The following is a 25611-nucleotide window of genomic DNA, read 5'->3' as shown; positions in this document are numbered from 1 at the left end:
TGAGACACCAAGGCTCCCTGAGCTGGGCCAGCGACTCCCACATCCGGCAGCTGCTGCCCGGGCCGATGGCTGTCCCCTCCCCAGGCTGCATGGCTAGGACTGCTTTGCTGTTGGACTGGGGGTGGGAACAGGGCCATGCTGGGAGGGAGTGCGAGGGGCCATGCTGAGGCGCCAAGCGGGTGAGCGTAGCTGTTCTCGGCGGGGGCACTCCCAGCACGGCCTGGGGTTTGAGAGCTCGTCCCTTTGTTTCCATCTTTATTCATTTAAATAAAAGCCAGTTAAGAAACAGCAGCCAATGGGCTCCCTTTATAAATCCTCTGCGGAGTGACCCTCCCTGCCCCTAGTCCACGCCTGGTCCAGGCCGAGGTAAAGTCGGTCCCTGGGATCCAACAGCTCCAGGGCCCATTTTCGGGGAAGGGGTGGGGGATTCCCTTTTGCATCCCGGCGTGGCCACGGTGCCACGAACCCACATCCTCACCAACGCTGGCAGCAGGGGCTGCCCCGGGCGATCAAAGCGTCTCATAGAGGGGGGGATCTCTAGACAGAGCTATTTGGATGCGGGGGAAGGCTCCCCACCCCGAAGGGTGCGAAGTGTCCTGGCGGGGGCGCCGGCCGGTGCCCTGGTGCCAGGCTCAGATGGAGTTCTCCTGGGGACTGTGGCTGCTCCTGCGGTTCAGGCAGTTCCTCTCGTTCAGGAGGCTGGTGGTCTCGTCGGCCACCGAGGGCTCCGTCTTTTCCGTCAAGCTGGTGTCCATTTTGGGGGCACCGCTGTCTGGAGACTGAGGGCAGCTGTCCAGGCGTGAGGCCATCAGGCCGTTCTGGTACTGCTGGCGCGTAATCTGCAGCGGGGGGAGAGGGGCAGATGTGGTCAGCCAGCGAGATGAGCCCGGCTGGCCCAGCCGAGCTCCAGAGCGTGGCCTGTGGCTATCGCCATCTTAAATATAGAAGATCGGCACCAACTACTGATCCCAGCATGCCATGATCCATCCTGACCATCCCACCCTGACCTGAGACTACAGATCCCAGCATGCCATGCTCCATCCCAACTCTCCCACCCTGACCTGAGACTACAGACCCCAACATGCAATGCTCCACTGCACCGTCCCACACCTGAGAGTACAGATCCCAGCATGCCCTGGCCATCCCCTCCCCCCCACAAGTATGATAATACAGTGCACTCCCTTCATAAGAATCACATCCGTGCTGGACAATTTGATTCTTATAAGTACTTGACTCTTACAAGCGGAATTGCAAAGAATGGATGAAATCGGCCGTTATGTTTTAAACAACCGGCTTTTTCACCCCCCCAATTGAGAAACGTCTCATTTACCGTCACTGAATTCTTTAGACTTTCAACATATTCACCATGGAACAAAACCACACCAACTTTCCAACTGAGCGAGACGTTGTAATTACCCAATCATTTAGCTGGTGCTTTTGTTGAAGGCAATCACTGTATTACGACTGTGCAGCATGTTACAACTGCAGCCGGTGTAAGCTTGAGGAGCTATACACCTCTTACGGAGCCAAAGATACACATCTTAAAAATCTCTCAAACTGCAACAACCCTAACATATGGAAGCGCAGTACACTGAGTGTGACCGCACAACTGTCCGTGTAAAACACCCGAATGGACTGGTTAACAGTACTGGCTCACATTCAGATTCATTTCGGGGTGTCACCGTCCGTCACCGGAGTGGAGTGTCTGGCCCTGGGAATGTACAATGCAGTGGCACAATCACCGTTTGACTACAAACTTGTCCTGTATTCCCTGGATCATGGCACGATCCACCCCCTTGTTAACCTCCTTTTCAGGGTGATGTAGGAGGTTAAAATCACTGCAGCCCCTGGACCACAGGCCATTTGTCTAAGTTTTTGTTGCATTCAGAGTCCGCCTCTGCATCATTTTCGGGTTTCACTTCCAATCGGTCTCTGATTTCAGTTGCAACGTCCTCATCAGAGGCCGGCTGCGTTACACTCACCGATGGCTAGCCACTCTTCAAATTCGGGGGGTTAACAACTACTTCCGCTGTGACCAGACCTCCTTTTTCTCAGCAATTCCAGATTGCTGAAGCATCGACGTCAGACCAGGCCTTTGTGAGCACTAGAATGGCACCTAAAAGACTGAGCTTCCCAGCCATTTCCACAGCAGCAGCTTTCTTGTTCTCATCATCAATGTGGTGCAACACCATTCGCTTGCGATACACTTGGCAGTTCGGATACTTCCCGGGCCACGTGGCTGAAGGGTAGAAGTTGTGTTCCTTGGGAGGAATTCACAGCGGATATTCCTCAGTGCTACATCTTTCCTCACCTGGGTTGGGCAGATGTCCACAAGTAGCAAAATCTCTCTCCTTTCCTGGCCCAACTTTCGATCCCACTTACCCATCATCCAGGCAGGTGCACTGGCAGCGAAGCGGACTGGAATACGTCTCACACCTGCGTTTTGACTTTTCCCAAGGATGAAAAGGTCCTTTTCCCTACCAGCCATGGAACAGGTGAACTGAGCAGTAATCCTGTCTTTAGATGACTTTCCTCCTTTTTTATTGTCTGATTTAAAGGTGAAAGTGCCACCAGGCAGGGCTCGAAAGTCAATTCCACTTTCATTTGCTTTCCAAATGTTTTCTTCCACGAGGTCACATCTCATTTTGATCCGCTTGTTTTCTAACCATTCTTCACATGACCTAACGTCTGCGGCTTTGACTTCTCCACGCACTGTCTAAAACCCATCCCCTCTCGTTTCTTAAAGCGCTCACACCCGCCACTGCTGGCCTTCGAGGTGGTAACGCCCAGGGTCACCACCAGTTCTTCTGCTTTCTACATCACCAATAGCCCACTTAGGGGGGCATTTCTCTCTGTGGCATCTCTGGTCCACTTTATAAGCGCCACCTCGACCACAGGTGCCTTGCCTGACCACAGTCTTTTTCTGTCTCCTTCGTTTTGTATGATGCTCTCCCTGTCTCTGAGAAGCTTAGACAATGTCAGTTGTGGAATGCCCAATTTCTGAGCTGCGTCTCTTTGGCTGGTCTTGGGAAGACTAGGGAAGGTGGCGGTTTTCATCTGCAGAAAGCGTCTTTCTTTTTCCTGCAATGTTGACTCTCACATAAACGGCACGACTTGTTTATTCTACCCAGGGATTTTCCTTTACACAGGCTACGTGCCCAGCAATGCGAGATGTGAACAAATTCAAATTCAAAACAGCTTTGCTGGCTTATTACACGTCGTTGCACTTGAGTATGGGATTACATGCAGTCATTCTGCCCCGAAATGAGTCTGATCAGCAGATCGCTTGAGTCTGACAAGCGGAGTACTTTAGCATGGTTATAGGAAGGAGTTTGTTCAATTTTTTTTAATCACTATATGCGGCTGGTTCTTGTATTGGTAATTCTTATAAAGGGAGTGCACTGTAACTGGCCTGTACAAAACACGTTTCATCTGGGGGACCCAATCGCTTTCCAGAACACCTCATCTGGGGCCACAAGCCAGCCCTGGGCCGCAGCCATCTCTGGGGTGGGCTGGGAAGCAGCTAACCTGCACACAGCAATGCTACCCCAGACGAAGGAGACGACAGCATCCAGCAGATGCTAGAGGGGGGTTCAAAGAGGCTCAGTGTAGAAAAGCCAAACAGGAACTGGGCCATGCCCTGAGATCTCCGCCACTGCAAACGCTCAGGGCCTTGGGTTTATGTCTCATCTGACAGCAGCACAGCGCCCCCTAGTACTGCACCGAGGACAGCGCTCCCTACCGAGCCCCCACCTCCCCTGCAGCTCAACCCAGCTGGCCTCACCTTGACGAACTGCAGGTCCATGAGGGCGCGGACGCTGAAGTCAGAGATGTACTGGGGGCTGGTGCCCACGTTGAGCTGGTTGCTGCTGCCGCTGATGGGGGAGGAGATGGCGTCCGAGCGCTCGGGGTTGCTGAGCGAAGCCGAGCGGTTCAGGCTGCTCATGTGGGACGGGGAGCGCAGCTCTACAGAGAGACACGGGCACGGTTAGCTGGGAACCCCCCTCCTGCCTCGTCCTGCCCGCTCCCACCAGGTCCCCCCTTCACCCGCCCTGGGCCCGGCTCTAAGCCCCTTTGCTCCATGCCCATGTGCTGATGCGTGGCCAGCACCCGCCATCCAGCCCCGGCCAGTCCCAAAGGGCCCCCACTGCTCAGTCCCTGGCCCGCGGAGGCCCTGCTGGGTGGGGTGAGCGCCACCCTGCTCTCACTCAGACCTCTGCTGGGAGCGGGGCAGAGACCCCCCAGCTCGCTGCACACGGACCACTGGAGGCCAGGTTTGGGGCCAGCCGAGCCCCAGGCACATGACCGAGACTCCGATCTAAACATCCCCCGCTGCCCCAGAGCCACGCTGAGCCCCCCTGCTCCTCCCCGACAGCCCTGCCCAGCTCAGGGCACTGCCCCCGAGGGCTCCCCCTGCCCAGGGCCCGGTGCACCTGTGCATTTATTTACATGTAGGACCTACAGTAACCAAAAGTCACCTGGCCTTGCTGTGTTCCTCAGCCCTGGGTCTAGGTTAAACCCTGGGCGAGGCAGGAGGGAGCAGCCCATTCCCAGGGCAGGGACAGTGCTAGAGCCTAGCCTGGGGACTGACCCTGGAACCCCCTGGAACTCAAGCACAAATCTGACCCGGGGTCCGGCCACCTGGACAGACGCCCACCTGGCCCCTGCACTAGCTCCCGCAGTGGGGCCGAGGAGTCAGGGCCCCAAGAGGGTGAAAGCTTCAGAGCTCTCCCCCTCCCCAGCTCCCTCCAGCCATGCCCCAATCCCCCTCTTTGGGAACCAACCTCTGCCGGAGCCCCAGCCTCCCCCTCCCCATTGCCCGAGGTGGGGGGCCCTGGCTGCAGGTGCTGGGGGATCACGGGGAGGGAATCCCCGGTGTGTGGGTGTAGGGTATCTGCTTCTCTCAGGGACCCCAAGGGAGGGGACGGGAAGGGACAGGGGCATGGTGATGTGCCAGCCCCCAACCCACGTTCTCTTTTGGGTGGCCCCAGACAGGGCAGGGTACTAGAGACCCAAGCCCATACTGCGCTTGGCAGCAGCACTCAGCTGTGCACCGGGAGAGGGTTCGAGGGCATCGCGCTTACCAGTGCCCAGGCACAACCAGCTTCCTCGCCCTGCAGCCCCGAGGGGAACAGGGTGTGGGCACCATCCACAAACTGGGGTGGAAGGTGTGTCCCCAAGCCAGGCTCAGGCAGGACTTTGGGTGGCCTGGGAGACAGTCACTGCTCGGGCCCAAGCTGGCAGATGCTCCAGCACCTCCCCGCCCCCACACACTTGCCCCCTTTCAGCCCCTAGAGAGCCCGGCAGGGGCAGTCTCGAAGTGGGACTAGAGCAGCGGTTGTGGGGGATGCGCCCGGACCTGGCAGCGCATCCCCTTTCTGCTCCTGGAGTGCTTCGTCTTGGCATTCAGTGGGCTGGCTGGAGAACGGCCCAGGAGCCGATCCAGGGGTGGAAGCACTGCAGGGGAAGCAGTGCCAGCCAGCTGCGGAGGAGAGCTCCAGCCCCTCCATCCCACGGCCGGCGGGCAGGGGCCACGAGGCTCTGCCTGGGGAGAGTCCCATATGGAGGGACCAGAAGCCGCCCCGGCCCCAGCACTGGCCAGCAGGGGGAGCCTGCGACACTCCACAGTGCCCTCTGCTGGCTGACCTGGAAAAGGCTCCTGAGCCAACGGTTTAACCCCTTCCCTCCCCAAGCCAGCAGTACACAGTATGGCCGTTCGTAATTGCTTATATTTATTGCCAGCCAAGAGGCAATGAAGCCCAAGGCTGCCCAGCAAGGCATGGGCACCGCAAGGGAGAGCCAAGCGGAGGAGCTCAGCAGCATATTTGAACCCTGTCCAGCCCAGAGAACACACATGGTCATCGCCAGAACATCGGTGCCATCATCTGAGCACGGAGCTCCAGTCTGGCATCTGACGGGAATGGGGATTGGTTGGGGGTGGAGCTTGCAGAGTCCCACCCTCTTTCTCTTGCCCGTTCGACCCCGGCACACATTCACGCTGCGCTCTATGGAAAGGAGGATCTGTACGGCTCTACAAAACGTGCAGTGCAGGTACAAAAGAATAGGCTCTCGAAAATGGTTTGTTCTTGTTACAATGCACAATGTTTTCTCGCTGAGCCACCCTCACCAGGCTGCAGTTCTAGCGGGGCTCTGACGTGCATGGTACGTCACTCTGCTGGCGTGTGGGTGGAATCACAGCCTTACAGAGCTGGGGCTGGGGGAAGCACTTCTATCCCTTTCCACCCATGACACCGCTTCTCTGAGTGAGCGTTGTGCAGGAAGCCAGGCAGACAGTCAAAGCCCTGAAGGGCAGAGCTGAGACCTTGGGGGCCATAGCGGGAGGCATAGGAGGCTATTCTCGCCAGCAGTTTGGAAACACTGGGGGCCCTGAGCTGTTACAGGCCTACGAGACAGTTCCAAGCGCCTGGGCAAACCAGTTCTCTGAGGGGGGCTCGAGACAGGGCTGGGGGTTACGAGCAACAGACCCACGCGGCATTCCTGCAGCACGAGGCAGAGACGTTAGGGAGGTCTCCCTGGCACCAGTTAGAGGAACAGGGAGGGTGGGCACAGTCCCCGTCTGCAGGGCAAGGCTTTCACCTGCTGGTGGGGTAGGTGCAATTGCTCTTCATAGACTGACCCCCGCTCGATGCTCTAACACCCCCCAGGCACTACCCCCAGAGCACGTGCAAGGACAGAGGGAACGCAGGCCATCGGGGGAGGCTACGGGGGCACAGACCGGGCCAACATGCTGGCTGCAATGTGTGGGCTGGACGTCAGAGGTGCTCACCTGTGCCCCATGTTGCCCTGTAGCAGCTGCAGCCGGCAGTGCAGGTATCAGGGATAGGGTGACCAGACAGCATGTGTGAAAAATCGGGACGGGGGTGGGGGGTAATAGGAGCCTATATAAGAAAAAGACCCAAAAATCGGGACTGTCCCTATAAAATTGGGACATCTGGTTGCCCTAATCAGGGAAGGCTCCTGCGTTCTGTCCCTGCTGTTCACTTCCACACCCACGAGACCGGACCCGGGGGATTGCGCCAATGGCTGGCCCCAGACCTGCGCATAACCATGTGTCTACACTAGGGGGCAGTGCAGAGCAGAGCCCTGGAGATGCTCACAAACCCGATGGGGAGGGGGGGGGAGGGGATGGGCTTGGCCCCAGGTGCCGAAGAGGGAAGAGCCAGGTGCTTGCGGCCCGGCCCGGCCCCTGCTCCCCACGGACGTGCGGCTAGGCGGGATGAGGTCCCTTTAAGGACCAGGGTTCAAATCTGCCGGTGGCTCGTCACACAGAGTCAAAGCAGCAAAGCCAGTGCCCGCCCCTGTGCCTCACGCAGGGCAGCGACCCAGTGCTGGATTAATACGGCCAGTCTGTCACAGGAAGGCCAGGCCTGGGTTAATCCTGTCACAGGGGGGTCTAGCACTCCATGCATCGGCTTTGGTTACCTGTCAGCCTGGAAACCAACAGCCCTCTCCCTAGGACCGGGCGGCTGGGCTATGCAGAAACACACAGAGGACAGAGCAGAGACATGCAGGAGGAGAACGTCATAAGAAACCCTCAGGAGAGAGACCAAAGCTCGGCTCCGCCAGCTCCAGGGGGGTGGGATTCGCCGCTGACACCCCAAAACAGCCCCCGCCTGGCTCCTCCTATGCTCGGCTGCTGGACCGACTGCCTGGGAGCGGCACTCAGGCGAGGAACCCGGCGAAGGGGGGGCCTTGCTCCAGGCGTGGTGTGGGACAGGGCCACGCTGGGCGGGTGGGGGGGGGGGGGAACTGCCGTTCTGTGCAGAGCTCAGGTCCGGCTGTGGGTGGAGAGGGATCGCGCCTGGCTGCAGGAGGGAAGCGTGAGGCCCCCTGCCACGTCTCGTCTCAAGTCCCGGGTGCGGCCGGCGGGGCAGGACTTCCTGCCGACACGGAGGGAACGGAGAGTTTCTCTCTGTGATTGCTGCTTCCGTGCCGACACGCCTGGCGTGCAGCTTCTGCAACCGTAACGCAGCCCCCGTTCTATGCCCCCGGCTCACGGGGCCCTGAGTGCCGGGGGCAGCGGGAATGGGGAGCAGGCCAGCACCGCGGTGCAGGGCAGGAAATCGCCTGGCTCTCCAAGTCTCCAGCAGGGCCCACACGCGGCCAGTGGCTCATCACACCCCGGCCCCTTCAGAAGCCAAACGACCAAGCAACGGGGGGAACTAACGGCTGCAGGAGGAAACCGGCGGCTGGACCCAAACCGGGGGCACGCTCCCCCCGCAGGCCTAGGCTGGCCACTCCCTGCCGCTCTCAGCCCGGCCCGTCTGGCTCGCAGCTCTCCGGGGAGGGGCCGTGCCACCCCAAGGCCATGGCGCTCAGCGATGTGGCTGTGCAGGGCAGAGCCCTGCGGCCGGGAACTCCAGCCGCACAGGCTGGGCGCGGCTCCCACGCCTGCCTTAGCCCCAGGACGGAGGCGCAGGCCGGGACCCTTCAGGGCTCTCTGATCAGCTGCCCGAGCCCGAGACTCAAGCGGAGCCCGAGGGCCGGCCGCGGAGGCACCTCACCAGCCCCCTGAAGCTCCTGCAGCGCGCGGCTCCGTGCTGGCTGCAGAGCCCTTGTCGCTGGCACCCCCTGGGCTGGAGCTGGCAGCGTCAAGGGGTGACGCTGGCCCCTTAAGAGGGTGCAAGACCAGCACGCCTCAGCCGCTCACTCCTACTGTGGGCCCTCACGGGGCGAGAGCCCGGGAGCCAGGGCTGCCTGGGAGCAGAGGGGAGCAGCGAGAGGGGTGTTGGCTGGTGGTCCCAGGCCAGAGGGCTGGAGGCCGGGGGGCAGCGGGGGGGGGGGGGCAGCGGGGGTGCTGTGCCCGGGAGCCAGGGCTGGAGGCCGGGGGGCAGCGGGGGGTAGGGGAGGCTGTGGCCGGGAGCCAGGGCTGGAGGCCGGGGGGCAGCGGGGAGGGGGGGGTCCGTGGCCGGGAGCCAGGGCTGGAGGCCGGCGGGGCAGCGCGGGTGCTGTGCCCACTGACAGCTCAGGCTGGCGAGCTGGGTCCAGGAAACAGGGCGAAGGCCAGGCAGCCAGAACGCGTTCCCAGCATACAGGCACCAGGGATCCCAGCTGGGGAGGGGGCTTTCCTGCCAGCTGGGAGGGCAGAGCGGGCTGGCCTGGCCCAGGGACCGAGGAGACGGCAGAGTGGGCGTGGCGGAGCAGGTGAGATGACACAGGACTGTAAAAACTCCGGGCCCTGGGGCGATACACGGACGACGCTTTGGACTATTTGTAACACACGAACCCCTAGGAGTGGCTGGCTCCGGAGCAGGACCAGGTACAATAGGTCCGTTCTCTGTTCTTGGCAGCACGGGCATCCCCGAGATATCGCTCAAAGGGGCGGGACCCCCCAGCACGTCGAGGAGCGTGCAGAGAGCGCACAGGGAGCCGCTTGAACCTGGCGCCCGATCCTGACCTCACAGCATCAGTATTCACAGGGAGGCACCGACAAGGTAGGTCGGGAAAGCAGAAAACTGGGAGTGAAGGTCAGCGCTGAAAAGACACAGATTATGGCAAGTGGAGGAGACACACGTGTTCCAGGGAGGCCTATCGAGGAGGGGGAAAATAAAGCAGTAAGAAAATGGCTAAGCCAGGAACTCACGCGGTTACAGCAGGGGCTTGGTCCCGGATTGCTCACCATGCGTGGGGCCCCGGAACACAATCCATAGGACTAGGAACGGAGGAAGGCCGAGGATGTGCTGATACACAGGGGCTGGAACTAGGGGGGTGCCGCACCCCCTGGCTGCAAATGGTTTCCATTATACCCAGGGTTTAGTTTGGTTCAATGGCTCCCAGCCACCCCACTGTACACACTGTTCCAGCCCCCCTGCAGAACGGCACAGAAGAGGAAGGTTTAAAGATGAACAAAGACAGTCCAAGGCAGAGAGCGGTGGGAAGACTTCGTTCAGCCCCACTGGGGCTGCTGTGCGGATGGACAGGAATCAAAGACAAAGAAGCTACAAGGGGAAGAGAGCCTGGCCTGGGGTCCCTGAGGGTATCTGAATGGGGAAACTGAGGCAGGCATGCCTGCCACGTCATGACCTTCCACAAGTGCGCACCCAAGGTGGGGCTGCCTTATTACAGGGGCTAATCCCAGCTTTCGGCTTGTGAGCAAGTGCTCTGCAGGTGCGTCTGTAACAGGGAGAAGAAACGAACATGAAGGTGAGATCAGACCGACGCAGAGCAGCAGATAAAGATGCCCACGTAACCACCTTGGAACCAGGACTCCTGGGTTCTCGTCCCAGCTCTGCTACGGACTCCGCGCAAGTCCCTCCCCCATTCGGGCCTCAGTTTCCCCAGCTGTAAAATGAGGATAATGACACCGACCCACCGGCGTGAGGCGCTTTGAGATCCTCGGACGAGAGGCGCGAGGAGAGGTTACTCGCCCTGGGCAGCGAGGGTGATGAGCCATGTTCCCTGTGCCTTCGATCGGAGATGGATCATAGCAGCGGCCGGCCGGCCGGCCCGCATGCGAGTCAGCCTCCTGCCCGTTATGTAGCACCATGCGGACCGCCCTCAGGCCCTTCCCTCCCGCCGAGCTCCACCGCAGGGGGCAGAGACATCTCCAAAACCCGCAGTTACCGCACAGGGCACGTAACCGGTCCTGCTCCCTCCCGCCATGTGCTGCGCTCTAGGGGACTGCCGAGTGGTTCCCTCCGTGCCGGGACGGGTTTGGAGTCGGGGCCAGCGAGCCAAACGCAGAACCAGCAGCAGAGTGCAGTGTTCGGCGAACGGACACAGAGCGGCTTTGTGCATCTCGATAATGGCTAGGGAGGCCGTAGGGTGGCATGGGACCTAGGAGAACGAGCCCGGATGTGCACAGGTATTGGAACATTGCACGACTGGCAGCGAGAATGAATGCAGCCCGGTAGCTCCTGGGGAGGTCTGATTCCAGACCGCAGACCTCTAGCGAGACAAAACGCCGGGGATCTTTCTGAAGGGCTTTGTCCTGGCCGGGATCCCCTGCCGGCGAGGGTGGGCAGCAGTGCCCCCGGTGAGCTAGCTTGTGGGGGGGACACAGGCAGGTGAACGGTTGGTAACTTTAGGTAAAAGTTTGTGTGCGGTGGTGGGTGGTGGCAGCGTCACTTTGTCCTTAACAAATACTGTGAAAGGGGGGCGGCCGCCAGGGCCCCGAGTTCCCCAACCCAGCGCTGAGGGATGCTGTCGTCGTGGATACATGGAGCAGAGAGTGGGTAGCCATCGGTTCCAAGGGTGGCCTTGTGAGGAAGAAAAGGACCCGGCCGAGGTCCCAAACAGGAGCAGGATGGGAGACCGGTTGACAGAGGTTTCCAAGTCCCCGGGGGAATCGTGCTGGCCCTGGGTGGAAGTACCTAGACTAAAACCCCTTCGCTCCGTGCTGCATGGGGCTGGTTCTAGCGCTCCCGAGCATGCGGGCATCTGCATCTCCACGAAGCACGCTCGGGTGAGGGGCCCTGCAGAGGGACGGGGAAAGGGGCTTTGCCGGAGGAAGTGGAAGGTGTATCCTGGGGAGGTGATCTCCAAAACCCACCTGTCTGTAGGGATCGACTCCCCAGCCCGCCTGTGGTGGTAAAGGCAGTCGCCGAAGGGAGCAAGGTAGGATGGGAATTCAGGCCCTCAACCAAGCCAGCCAAATTGCTGCGTGGGGGTGGAAGGGCGCAAGGTGGGAGGCTGAGCACTGGCTGGTTTCCTTCTCTGAAAGCTTGGACTCTTTTGGTGCGGTTCATCTGACCGCTGGGAGGGGCGGAATCGGGCAGGGTGGGATCTCTGAGCCGTCTGGGACTTGCTGGGCTGTCTCTTGTGGGTGAGTGTATGAATACAAAGAGAACGTCAGGTGGCTCTCTACAAACGTCAAAGGTCTCTAGATTCGTCCGTGCTGGCTGTGAACAACGGAGACCCATGGAAAGGAAGGTCTTCCGCCGTCTGCTGGAGATCCAGTGCGCTGGAGCTGCAAGGCCTGTCTCATAACGTCCTTGTAGCGACCGACTGGGCGGCAGCATCCGTGATGTTGAGGGAGGCTTGCACAGATATTCTGGCGAGTAGCTGGGCCTCTGCAATGACCGCCTGGAACTGCTCTGAGCTCTGCTGGTCAGCGGTCAGTGCAAGAGTTCAGGTTGGCGCACTTCATGGGATTGTATTTTGCCATCAGCGCCTGGGAACTGGTGAATCTAAGTTGTAAGGAGGCCGAGGAATAAGATCCCCTCCCCAGCAGGTCTAGGAATAAGATCCCCGGTCTAGGCGCTTGTGGCCTTTCTCACGCGGCTGGTCAGAGCGTGGTGCTGCCTTCCGCATTCGTTAACTGCACTGACTGCCGAGGAGTTAGGGGAGGGATGAGAAAAGAAAAACTCAGAGTCCTTTGCTAGGACACAACAGGTCTTATCCGCCCTCCTGCACGCAACAGAAGCGGGGGCGTGCGGGGCGCTCTCCCAAGCGGAGGAGTAGCCAGGGGGGTGCCGGACGGTCTTCTGTGCGGAGGGGTAGTGCTGTGTGTGTGTGTGTGTGTGTGTGTGTGTGTGCGCGGAGGGGTAGTTCTGTGTGTGTGTGTGTGTGTGTGTGTGTGTGAGAGATGCTCTCCCACGCGGAGGCGGAGGGTAGCGGGGCGCGTGCCAGATGCTCCCCTGCGCGGAGGCGGAGCTGGGGCCGTGCCGGGTGCTCTCCCGCACGGAGGCGGAGTGGTGGCAGGGGTGTACGGACGCTCGTCACCGGGCCCAGAAGGGGCTCGCTGACAGGCAGGGCGCACGGCCGGTGAGGGCGGGTAGCAAGCGGCTCTTGAGGAGACTCGTCCACCTCCTTGCGAGGAATCTGCAACTCTCGTGACCAGATCCGGGGAGAGCCAGGGCTGGGGGCCGGGGCGTGACAGCGTCACCCGGAGATGGGGAGGAGACACCTCTGCGCTCGGCGAACGGTTTCTCGAGGGGCAGGTCCCGGGGCGAGCCGGTGATGCAGGTTGTCTCTCTGCGATGGGTGGTGCTCGAAGCCCTGGAGAACTGCTGGCAACAGGCCACGCAAGTGGCCCAGCATGGCCAGGGAGGAGGTGCATAAGGCACAGGACGGGGAGGCACCCATGGGTGCTCATACCAGCCAGACATTGGTTGCAATCTTCGCCTCACCAGAGGCTTCTGGGAAGGGGCGAGGGGAGAAGGGAAGTTGAGGCAAGGTTTTCACCAGGCTCCTCCCCCTGAAGCTCACTCTGGAGCGGTGCCAGGCCTGGAGAGCTCTGCGGTGACACCGTCTGGCCAGCCTGACATTCTCAGTCCCGACAGCAGGTCGGAGAACTGGGCACTTCAGCTAGAGCCAGGTCCCAGGGAAACATCCTGGCAGCGAGCGTGTGACCGGCGTCCAGTCCGTGCTCCACACTGAGGTGATGGTGGGACAGGTGCTGACAGCGCCATGCGGTTCGGGTGCTCCGAGGGAAGCGCGGTCGGAGCCCATGGGGGCTTGGGTACCGAGGAAACAGAGGAACAATCTCTTCTTGCCACCTCGGTCCGCTGACGGTACTGCTGAGCTCTCCAAGCCAGAGGCTTTGCCGTCGTTCGGTCAGGCCATGCCATGGGGACCTGAGGAACCAGCCGGCTCATGGCCACCCGACTGGAGGGTGGAAGACACCAACAACCTTGGCTTTCCAGAGATAGATTCTCTACCTGGCAAGCCTGGGACACCTCCTTGGAGGACTTACGAGAGGAGTCGTGTGTCTTCTCTGAGGCCTGGGAGGAGTGGGGCTGTGGTAATGTGGAGGCAGCGGATTTGCTCGCCCGGTGCCTGGGAGGGGCCTTGGCCTGGCTCAGACGCTCTCCATCAGGAGGAGACGCAGCTTCACCTCCTTGGTTCTCTGGTTCTTGGTTTTAGTGCCAGACAGAAGTTGCTCTCATGGGTAACGGGAGATTCCCCGAGGCGGTGGATGCAGTGGGAGCACCCGGCGTGACCAGGAGCGCCTCCCGGCACAACAGACAAGGTTTGAAGCCGAGAGAACCCGGCGCAACCTCCCAGTGAAAAAGAACGACTCACTAGCGTCTATCGGAATAGAGGAAAGGCGGCTTTTTTTAAATTTTGTTTAAAAAAAAATTAAAACTAGGAAGCTCAAACTGCTGCTCCAGACGCTGAGAGCTCCCACAGCCAGCGATCAGAGTCCCAAACGAGGGCAGAGTTGGGGAAATCTCCATGGGGACAGCTCAGCCGAGGCGGTTGAGAAGGAACGGAGGGCGTTTGCTCTCACAGCACTAGCACGCAGGGGTGGCAGAATGGGCACTGCCAGGAGAAATCACTGATCAAAGCTGCAGGGGGCACTAACGCACCTCAAGTGCAGACCCGCGGGCACTACTCCCAGAACGTCGCTGTTAATAGATGTTTGTCGTATGAAATGATATTGAACCAGTTGTGATAGGCTGCGATACCCAAATGTCACCACTAGATGGAGCCAGTTGCACGACAATCAGGTGTCCTGCCCCGGTGTGGCCCTGGGCTGGGACAGCAGGGAGGGGAGGAGGGGGCAGGTCAGGACTGAGGGGTGTCAGCAGAGCTGGGGGGGAGCAGGGCTGGGCTTGCAGGGGCTGCAGGTCGGGAGTGAGGGGCGCCGGCAGAGCTGGCGGGGGGCAGGGCGCTAAGGGTCAGGAGTGAGGGGCACCGGCAGGGCTGGGGGGAGTCCAGGGCTGGGCTAGCAGGTGCTGTGGGTCGGGAGTGAGGGGCACCGGCAGAGCAGGGGAGCCCAGGCCTAGGCCAGCAGGGGACTGTGGGTTGGGAGTGAGGGGCACCGGCCAAGCAGGGGGGGAGCCCAGGGCTGGGCTATCAGGGGGATGCGGGTCGGGAGTGAGGGGCTCCGGCCGAGCAGGGGGGGAGCTGGCATGTCTACCTGTCCCTAGCTGAGCCGTTATCACCTCTGCAAGCCCCTGGCCATTCCTGGGGTGGGCGGGGGGTCCTGTGGGGTCGCTCCCCATGGCAGGAACTCCAGCTCCCTGGAGACAAAGATTTCCATCCTTCCCGACCGGGCTCTGGGCCCAGCGACAGGTGACAGCGCCCAGGCCCTGGCCCAGTCTGTCCTGCCCATGACCCGGCCGGGGCCGCCCGCGAGTGTGGGAGTGGCTCTGGCCCCACAGGTGGGGGGGCAACTTACCCTGCGGGGGGGGCAGGCTCAGCGCCATCACACCGTAATAGGAGAAGGCTCCCGTCTCAAACTTCATGTTCTCCTTGCCAGCCTCCACCTCCACCTTCCCCTGCAGGGCACAGACACTGTCAGACCCCAGGCCAGCCCACGGGCTGCACCCAGTCCCCCCGCACAGTCCCGCCCAGCCCCCCCCCCCCCCACTACCCTCCACAGCCGCCCCCACCACAGGCTGCACCCCTCCTCTCCCACGGGCTGCACCCAGCCCCCCCCACAGTCCCCCGCAGCCCCCCAGCCCCCCTACTGCTCCCCACTCCCCCAAAGCTGCCCAGCCCCCCTCCTCTCCCATGGGCTGCACCCAGCCACCCCCCCTGCGGCCCCGAATGCCCTGTCCCCCGCGGCCCCGCCCCGCCTGGCACACCTGCAGGATGAGGATGAAGTAGTCAGCCGGCTTGTTCCTGTGGTACAGGAAGTGCCGGGGCGATTTCTTGTTCTCCTCGTCGAACTTGAGCTCGTGGATGACGTCGGGGTGTCTGAGAAGCCGCAGCAGGATCTTCTCCGAGATGAGGGTCGGCATGAAGAGCGTCACCTCTGGGGGGGGGGGGGGGGGAGGGCAGATGGGTCAGATGCCCCCTGGGGGTCACGTCCTTGCCCCCGGTCCTGGCACAAACCCCCTGCCCCAGGAGCTTCCACAGAACCAGGTGCCCCCAGAGGACTGAGCCAAGCCCCTTGCATCCGATCCCAAGCTAGCTCCACGCAGCCTCCTCTGGTGTGGAGCGCCTGGCCGGGAAGAGGGAAGGGAACGCTGGCAGCCTTGGCACGCATGAGCCATGCCCCATGGGACGAGCACCAGGCGGGGGGAAAGGAGCCACGGGCAGGCCCGGTGGGTTCCGCTGGCTCCCCGGGAGGGAAAGGCCCTGCGCCAGCTAACCATCCCCCATGGACAGCCTCCCTGCCACGCCCGGGCACGGGGCTCCCGCCCCACTGCCAGCGGGATGCCTGGCAGGGGGAGCCCGCTCTTTTGCCCCCTCGCCTGGCACCGCGGCTGTACTGTGGCCCATTGTCCAGAGGTGACTTGCTCAAAGTCGGTGGCAGAGCCGGGCACAGAGCCCAGGAGTCGTGACTCCCAACCACAGCTTAGAACCACAACGCGGTCACGAGACGGGCCAGCTGGCAGCTGGGACCCCCGACCGCACAAGGAAGCGGGGCCTAGTGGTTAGGGCCAGGGCTGGGCATTGGAGACCTGGCTCTGACACTAGCTTACTGGATCCCCTTGGGTAGGGCATCGTGCCTTGGTTTCCCCCTCCATACACTGCTCTGTCTCTCGGGGGCGGGGAGGAGAGTTAATCCCTGGGCTGCAGCGGATTTGTTTCCAAACCCGGCTGCCGTTTGCCTACGGAGAGGGTAATTACAGACCAGGCGGGGATCGCGTCTCCCCCCGTGGCCGGGCGGGCACCGTGTCCCACACTGCCAGGGCATGTCGCCTCCTGGGACTGTGGGCGTGAGTCCAGCCCACGCCCCCCTTTCCCCGGGCTCAGCTGCCACCCCCAGGCTGCTCCTTGGTTCGACCGCAAGAAACCGAGCCAGGGCCCAGCCCCCTGCTGGGGAACCCAACACTGCAGAGATGGGATAACGAGGGGCTGCTAACGAGACACAAACCCGGGGATTTTGGAATGAGACAGTCGACGGGACCCTTCCTTACGGCCGGCATCGCTTCTACAACCCCGTTGGGCAGGGATCAGAGTCGTAGGTTTTACACGCCTGGAGACGGCAAACTGAGCCCCATGGGGTGTGTGTGTGTGTGCGCGCGCACGCTCAGCTGGGCTGCATGCAGGTGGGCGTCTCCATCCCCCTGGGGGACTGTACCAGTGTCTGCTGCTTAGCTGGCGCAGGGCACGTGTGTGCAAAGACATGAACAGAAGGGGCGTGTAAGGGGCTGACACGTCCTATCCCCGCTAAGGGGGACCTACAGGCTGGTGCGTGTGTGACAGACTCGGTCCGGCCCAGCCACGCCAGGCGCACCCAACAGCCCCAATGGAGCACGCCCTGGAGGGGCCGTGGGTGGATCCCCGGGCACCAGGAGCCAGCGGGTGCCCTGGGCTTCCCCCCACAACCCCACCCGTAGCCCTCACTGTGCTACACCGCGACACGGCCGGGGGCCTGGCGCCGCCACCTCCCGGAGCGTCTCAGGGCAATGCCGGGAGACCAGGCCCCTCACCTCTGGCACTGGACGGGCACCGGGGTCTTAAAGCCCTCAGAGTGCCAGACATGCAGAGCACCAGCAGCGAGCCCAGGACCGCGCCTCCGCCTGCGGCCCGGATCTGCCCCAGCCACCCGCTCTCAACCCCTGCTCCCCCAGCGCCCCCCTTCTGCCAGCCAGGGCTCGGATCACCCCATCAACCTGACCCCCTTGTCCTCCCGCAAGCCCCCTTGCCCTTCCTGACCCCCATCCCCGACCCCCTTGCCTTCCCATGACCAATGCACCCCACCCCTCCCCCTCTTGTGACCCCATCGCCCTCCCCAACCCCCCCTCCCCTGACCCCCCTGATCCCCCCCGGCGGAGGCTCACCCGTGGCGAGGAAGCGGTGCGCGGCCAGGAGCAGCTGGGGCGAGACCTTCACCTTGAGCTCGCTGTCGGAGTCCTTGAAGGCGGAGAAATCCCTCTTGTTCCTCTGGTTGGCCACACGCTTCCGGGTGCGGTTGTCAGCTGGGGGGAGAGGAGGTGTCAAGGGGGACAGGTCCCAGCTCCCCCTCAGGGCACGTGCCCCTGTGCTCCCCCCGCCCAACCAGCTCCCGCTGCCTCAGCCAGGGCCGGGGGCGCTGGGGCCAAGAGGCTGCAGAAGGGCCGTGCCCACCCCGGGAGGCGGGGGAGGGGATAACGGGGGCTGCGAGGCGAGAGCCGGGTGCTCAACGCGCCCCCTCTCCGCCCGCCCCAGCACGACACCTGCAGCTCGGGCGCCTGTTTTCCTCAGGCCGGCCCTGCGGTGGAGTGGGAGGGGGCCAGGGCCAGGCCAGCGGCGCTGCGCCCGGGGGCGGGGGGGCAACCAGAGTGGGAGGGCGCCAAGGCAGCAGCTCTGCACCTGGGGGGGGAGGACACCTGCGGGGGAGGGGGCCAGGTCAGCGGCACGGCATCGGGGGGAGGGGGGACATGAGCAGGGAGGGATGGGCCAGGCCAGTGGTGCTGCACCCGGGTGGGGGGCAGCGGGGGAGGGGGCCAGGCCAGCGGCTCTGCGCCCAGGGGGGGGGGGAAGGGACAGTGGGGGGGGGGCAACAGCGGGGGGGGGGGCAACAGCGGGGGGGGGCAGGCCCAGGCAAGTGGTGCTGCACCCAAGAGGGCGTGACCTGCAGGGGAGGGGGCCTGGCCAGCAGCGCTGCGCCTGGAGGGAGACGGGGGGGGGGGGGGGGAAGGACCAGCGGGGAGGGGGGCGGCAGGCCAACGGCACTATGCCTGGGGGGGGGGTGAGGACGGGGGAGCAGGCCAGAAGCACTATGCCCGGGGGGGGAAACCAGTGGGGGAGGGGGGGCACCTAACTGTACATATCCGACTCATCCAGGATCTCCGACTTGATGATCTCCTCGATGACGTCCTCCAGTGTCACCAGCCCCAGCACCTCGTAGAAGGGGTCGCCCTCTCCCTCGCTGTTCACCTTCTGCACGATGGCCAGATGCGATTTGCCTGGGGGCACAGACACCGTCACCCTGGGCTGTGGGCCAAGTGCAGGGGAGTGACGGGCCCCGGCCAGCCTGCTCTGGGTCGCTCGGCACACGCTGGGCTTGGCTGCTGCAGACGGGCGGGTGCCGGCCTGGCCCCCACGCTGCCGTTCCACCCCCAGAGCACCATGTAAGCAACAAAAGCACCAGATCTAGGCCCCGCCGGGCCAGGCCCGGAGCCAGTCGGCCGGAGCCTGCCAACGGCACGGCACAGCAGCCAGCCGCGCCGCGGGAGCCCCGGGGAAGCCTGCGCCTGCATAGGGACAAGACGGATCAGATGGGCTGATCCAGATGCACAAATCCCAGCGGCACCTGACCCTGGCGCAGCCCCCTGGGCTCCAGCAGGCACCGGCCGTGCCAGCGGCAAGGCCCCGGCTTGTTGGGTCAATGCTCCCACCCCGTGCTCTCAGCCCTGCCCGAGGGCCGGATCCGGGCCAGGTCCGTGCCCCGGCTGCCCGCCAGCCCTGCAGGAGCTCTGACCCACCTTGGAGCGCGGGCTCCCACGCCCCGAAGGCCTCTGCAGGTAGAGCGGGCGGGGCGGGGGCAGCATCTGCCCCCCTCCCCGGAAGTCCGGCCCCACGGCTGTCACACCCTGGCTAACACTGGGACATCAACATGAACAATCTCAGCTCTGGCCCCCGCACCACACAGGGCAGTGACCCCCTCACCCCCGGGGGGGACACCCCTGGGCAGCCAACGGTGACAGAGCCGGCGAGTTCGTCTGGACCCGAGAACCCCACGCTCCCCGAGCCAGCGTCAGACCCAGACTCACCACGCCCGCGCCCTCTCCCCCACCCCCGTGACAATCCCTCTTACCCCCCCCACATCCGCACCCTGTCTCCCCCCTCACAATCTCTCACCCCCCACTCACCCCTCCACCCCATCTGCCCCCACCCCCCACTCACCCCCGCGCCACATCTCTCCCAGCCCCCTCACAATCCCTCAACCCTCACTCACCCCATGCCCTGTCTCCCACACACACACACCCCCCTCTCCCCCTCACAATCCCTCTTCCCTACCTCCGTGACAATCCCTCTCACCCCCACTCACCCCTGTGCCTCATCTCCCCCTCACCCCCGCACTCACACCCATGCCCCATCTCCCCCAGCCCCCTCACAATCCCTCTCACCCCCATGCTCCGTCTCCGACCCCACTCACACCCCATCTCCCCCCACCTCCTCACAATCCCTCTCACCCCCATGCTCCATCTCCGACCCCACTCACACCCCATCTCCCCCCACCCCCTCACAATCCCATGCACGGCTACAGACTAGGGAATGAATGGCTAGGAAGCAGTTCTACAGAAAAGGACCTAGGGGTTACAATGGACGAGAAGCTGGATATGAGTCAACAGTGTGCCCTTGTTGCCAAGAAGGCTAATGGCATTTTGGGTTGTATAAGTAGGGGCATTGCCAGCAGGTCGAGGGATGTGATCATTCCCCTCTATTTGACAATGGTGAGACCTCATCTGGAGTACTGTGTCCAGTTTTGGACCCCACACCAGGATGTGGGAAAATTGGAAAGAGTCCAGCGGAGGGCAACAAAAATGATTAGGGGGCTGGAGCACATGACTTATGAGGAGAGGCTGAGGGAACTGGGATTTTTTAGTCTGCAGAAGAGAAGAATGACGGGGGATTTGATAGCTGCTTTCAACTACTGGAAGGGGGGTTCCAAAGAGGATGGATCTAGACTGTTCTCAGTGGTACCAGATGACAGAACAAGGAGCAATGGTCTCAAGTTGCAGTGGGGGAGGTCTAGGTTGGATATTAGGAAAAACGTTTTCACTTGGAGAGTGGTGAAGCACTGGAATGGGTTACCTAGGGAGGTGGTGGAATCTCCTTCCTTAGAGGTTTTTAAGGTCAGGCTTGACAAAGCCCTGGCTGGGATGATTTAGTTGGTGTTGGTCCTGCTTTGAGCAGGGGGTTGGACTAAATGACCTCCTGAGGTCCCTTCCAACCCTGATATTCTATGATTGATATTATGTGATTAACCCAGGAGTCCTGGCTCTCAACCTCCCCCTCCCCGCATCTAACCACTAGACCCCACTCCCCTCCCAGAGCCAGGGCTAGAACTGGGCGATAGCATCCAGGAGTCCTGCCCCCCCGGATAACATTTTCTCCCTGCATAAAGTTGAAATAAAGCGCTGCCGTTCCTGCAGCGTCACACCCCCTCCCCCAGCTGGGACATTCGGGGGGAGGGGAAGAGTCCTGGGGGTCTTGGGGCTGGATCGCCCACGTGGATACCTGCTTGGCCAGCTCAGCACCCCCGAGTGGCACACGGGCCACCTATGCCCGTTCCCTGACTAGCTGATATCCCAGCGCCCTGGATGGGACAAGGGTGCCCACACCTGCCCCCAGGCAGGGGACGCGGGACTAGCTGCAGCTGGTGCTGTCGGAGGAGGGGGAGACGTGCCAGCTGCAGGGAACGTGAACGCTGGGCAGCCGCTGCTCGCCCTGATCTCAGGCCAGCGGGCACCGCTTGGTGGGCACCGCTCGGCGGGCACAGGGTCATGTGCTAGCCAGGCACTGGGAAACATGCCTTATGGACCCCCCACACTGCCTGTTCCCAGCTGCCCCCCCTCCTCACCCAGGATCCTGCGCCCTCACCCGCGACCATGTGCCCAGGGCTGCCCGCTCAAAGGCCCCATGGCACTGGACGGGCAGGCCCTTTAAGCCACCGTCTGGCCCTCCCACAATCTGCATCCATATGGGGGGCACATGGGACTGGGGGGAGGAAAGAGAGACCCTCTCACCTCCCGGAGCCCGGCACACTGTGGGCACTAATGCACTGTCCATCCACGCCCTCCCCACTGCCCGCAGCCTCGCTGCCCAGCCTGAAACACGAGGCCAGAGACTGGCGTCAATGCCTTTCGCAGCAGGGAGAACCGGCTTTTCCCCTCGGCCTGCAGACCCCGCAGGGAGCAGCCGGGGCGGACTCAGCCACAGGCCAAGGCAAAGCGACGGGGCATGGGGCGGGTCTTATCCAGCACTGAGGACTCCTCCTGGGACGTGCAGGCCCAGGGAGTGTGTGTATGGGGGGGTTTCCCTTCCCTGCCAGCCTCCTCCTGGCTCCCTGCACTGGCAAGGGGATTTGGAGCCTGTGTCTGGGCGTGCAGGGTAGCGCCTGCCCCCCCGCCCTTGCCCCCCCACCCCTACCCCGCGGGCCTCGGGGAGAGAAACCAAAGTCAAAATCTGAGCGGCACCTCCTGGGCTGAGGCTGTAACTGAAGATGACGATGGGCATTACGCCCCCCGCCACAGAAATGACATTAGCCCAGGCTACACGTAGGCTGGCTGCTCCCCCTCCCTTGCACACACACGGTCAGCACTTGCTACGGGCCCCCGTCAGCCCACTGGGGACATGCTGCTCTGGACCTAGCCTGGCTTCCAGCACAGGCGGGGCAAAGAGGATCCCCGAATCCCTGGGAAATCTGAGCTGCCCCCACCATCCACCACTGACGTGCAGCCACCTCTGGGAAGAGCCGAGGCAGCTGGGCCACAGGAGAATTGAGGGAGGTGGAACGGCAGGGCCCAGCCTGGGAGCTGAGCAGGATGCTGGTGTTAGCAGCCCAAGAACAGCAGGGAGCAGAGAAGCCAGAAAGGAAGGAGCCCGTTCACCTTTCCCTTCCCTGTTACCAACAGGGACGGAGGTGGGGGGCTCCCTCTGCTCAAGGGCCAGCCGCAGCACCTGCTGGGAAAGGGAGGCGCAGGGCTGGGCGGGGAAGGAAAGAATGGTGTATGGGGGGGGGGGGGGGAGGAAGCTGCTTGGCACAACCTGGGGCCACCCAGCGCGGAAGCGTCAGGGGAGTGCAGAGAGGCAGTGAGCAGCATTTGCACGGCCCATGCCAGAAGCCAGCCCGGGGGCCCCCTGCCCACCCCTCCAAGGACAGAGTGCAGGAGCTGCTGTCATTAGCACCCCAGCCAGGGCGCTGCACCCCTGCCACCCCTTGTCTGTGCCTCGTAAAGCCAGGATTATGGCTCCGGGAGAGAAGGAAATCCCTGAGTAAACAGTCTGTGGTGCAACGCCGAGGGCTTGGGCCAGCGCCAGGAACTGTCTGGGAAGAGAGGGGTCCTGCTGCCATTACAATAATGCAGAAAAGGCAGAAGTGTTCAATAAATATTTCTTTTCTGTATTTTGAAAAAACAGATGATGCAGTTATAGTGTATGATAAAACTCTTTCCATTCCACTAGTATCTTCGGATGATGTTAAACAGAAGCTACTAAAGTTCGATATTTTTAAATCGGCAGGTCCAAATAACTTGCATCCAAGAGTTTTAAAAGAGCTGGCTGAGGAGCTCATTAGAACATTAATGTTGCTTTTCAATAAGTATTGGAACGACAGGGAAGTTCCAGAAGACTAGAAGAAAGGTAATGTTGTGCCATTATTCAAAAAGTGTCATCGAGATGACCTGAGTAATTACAGGCCTGTCAATCTGATATTGTTCCCAGGCAAGATAGAGCAGCTGATATGGGACTCGCTTAATAAAGAACGAAAGGAGGGTAGTATGAATAATAATCAATGCCATCAACATGGGTTTGTAGAAAACAGATCCTGCCAAACTAACCTGATATGCCTTGGGATGAGATTACAAGTCTGGTTGATAAAGGTAATAGAGCTGATGTCATGTAAGGTGTTTGACCTGGTACTTTATGACATTTTGATTAAAAAAAACTAGAAGGATATAAAATGAACAGGGCACACAGGAAATGGATTAAAAACTGGCTAACTGAGAGGTCTCAAAATGTAAATGGGGACTCCTCACTGAGCAGATCTGTGTCCAGGGGGCCCTGCAGAGATCGGTTCTTGGCCCTACGCTATTTAGCATTTTTATCAATAACCTGGAAGAAACCAAAGTCATGCTGGAAGAAACACGAATGTTGCGGGAGAGGTAAATAAGGACAAGGACAGGCACTGATCCAGAGTGATCGCTCACTTGGGGAGCTGGGTGCTAGCAAACAAGACGTGTTTTAATATGGCTAAGTGTAAAATACAGATGGGCTGTTTGTCTAACGGATCTGCGCTAGGAATGACTGTGGGCAGGTCTCTGGCCTGTGCTCTACGGGGGGGGGAGGGGTGTCAGATGAGATGATCACAATGGTCCCTTCTGGACTTGACTAAACAGCCTTGCCCCCCCTCCGCATCCCCATCAGCTGGGTGGCTCCCCTGCCAGGCAACGCTGCCCCAACGCTCCTCCACTCAGTGCCCCCCCCCCCCACCTGCCGAGCTCTCTTCACCCACAGGATGTGCACTGGCCCCTCCCTGGGGGTGTGAGCCTCCCCCTCCCTGCTGGGTTTCAGCCTCACGCCCCGCAGGGCACATCCCCAGGGACATGGAGCCGAGGAAGGGGGCAGAGCCAGCAACTCAGCCGAGCACACACAGGGAGCCAGCGGGAGAGTCGAGACTCGAACCTGGATCTCCTGAGTCTCAGCCCAGTGCCCTGTCCACTGGAACCTCCATCCTGCCGCCCCCTTGGGTTCCCCTAGATACCCCCACAATGCGCAGCATTCACACTCAGCGGATCCCAGCGTGGCTCAGCTCAGCCAGCCCACAGCCACATTCAGATCTAGCCTGCTTAGCCCCCGACTGCCCCCACCCCAGACATGGCTCTGCCCTCCACAGGCAGGCCCTGGGCCAAATCCGTTCCTGGTGGAATTCCACCCCCCAGAGCACCCATAACCCTGCCTCCCCTCCCCCGTCCTTAATGCCCCTCTGAGACGGGCGGGCACTGAGCCCGCAGCCAGGAAGGATGCAAGGAGCAGGGGGCTTGGGGTGAGATGCGGGTGTGCCTCTTCAGAGAGGGGCATGCCAGAGCCCAGGCCAAGATGCAGAGAGCAGCCAGCTTCCAGGAGGGGGCAGATGGGAGAGCAGCAAAGGGCTGTAGCTGTCCAGCTGGAATGGTATGACGGGGCGCGGGCGCGGGCCCGGGGGGGTCCCTTTGTATTTCAGCGCTGGAGGAGCCAGAGTTCTCCAGGGCCCCCTGAGTCAGTGGCTCCCCTCTACATCCAGGGGTGATGCCCATCCTCGGAGCACCAAACCGCCCCATTCTAATGGCCTCGCCTCCCTGAGCTGCCAGCCCCGGCCCCATCACTGCCAAGGCCGGTGGAGCATGGCTTGCTCCCGGCCTGCCGTTCCCTGAGACATTAACTCCTTTGCTGGAGGGCCAGGCCAGGCCAGCCAGCAGCCCAAGCGGTACAGAGCACGCAGTGAGGGGGAGCCTATTAACAACAATGGGGTCACAGACACCTCAGCCCAGGCCAGACTCCTCCCAAACTCAGGCCTGGGTCAAACAGCAGCCCGGGAAGGGACAGAGGCTGGGTCCCGACAGCAGCCAGGCAAACGCAAACCCTCACTCCAATGGGGAGGAACTTCCTCCTTTGCCTTTTCCTTCTACTTTCTAAGCTCTCTGCCTGGAGCCGAGAGCAACAGTAGCTCAAGTGACACCATTCGATACAATCGCCTACGGCCCCGTGGGGTTCTCAAACTTCACTGCACCACGACCCCCTTCTGACAACAACCATTGCTGCCCGACCCCAGGAGCGGGGACCAAAGCCCCAGGGCGGGGCCCTGTAACCTGAGTCCCAACACCTTCGGGCTTCAGCTTCAGCCCTGGGCCCCAGCAAATCTAACACCAGCCCTGGTGACCCCATTCAAATGGGATCCCGACCCACTTTGGGGTCCCGACCCACAGTTTAAGAACCACTGGCCCGAGGCCTCGTTTATCACTAGAGAAAAGTGATCTTCCTCGACTTCTCACAGACACCTAGGGCTGCTCACGGCCTGCCAGCGGGGTGCAGAGCTGGTTTGTAGGGATGGAGAATAGATGA

General features: G+C 61.7%; 1 protein-coding gene across 1 annotated transcript in view; it reads right to left on the bottom strand.

Annotated features, from left to right (window-relative positions):
- Window positions 1-632: 632 nt before the first annotated feature.
- CNNM4 (cyclin and CBS domain divalent metal cation transport mediator 4) overlaps window positions 633-25611 on the bottom strand; it is a 56260-nt gene continuing 31281 nt past the window's right edge. Inside the window, exons 2-8 of the mRNA XM_065398787.1 lie at window positions 18609-18752; window positions 17646-17783; window positions 15498-15667; window positions 15107-15188; window positions 13258-13269; window positions 3785-3966; window positions 633-839 (exon numbers count right to left, since the gene is read on the bottom strand). Of these exons, the coding sequence (XP_065254859.1) occupies window positions 633-839; window positions 3785-3966; window positions 13258-13269; window positions 15107-15188; window positions 15498-15667; window positions 17646-17783; window positions 18609-18752 (935 nt within the window). The remainder of the gene's footprint in view (window positions 840-3784; window positions 3967-13257; window positions 13270-15106; window positions 15189-15497; window positions 15668-17645; window positions 17784-18608; window positions 18753-25611) is intronic.

Source organism: Emys orbicularis, chromosome 2 (assembly GCF_028017835.1).
Source record: "Emys orbicularis isolate rEmyOrb1 chromosome 2, rEmyOrb1.hap1, whole genome shotgun sequence".
Classification (NCBI taxonomy): Eukaryota; Metazoa; Chordata; order Testudines; family Emydidae; genus Emys; species Emys orbicularis.
The sequence above is the reverse complement of the archived record's forward strand: the minus strand, read 5'-3'. Positions and strand labels throughout refer to the sequence as shown.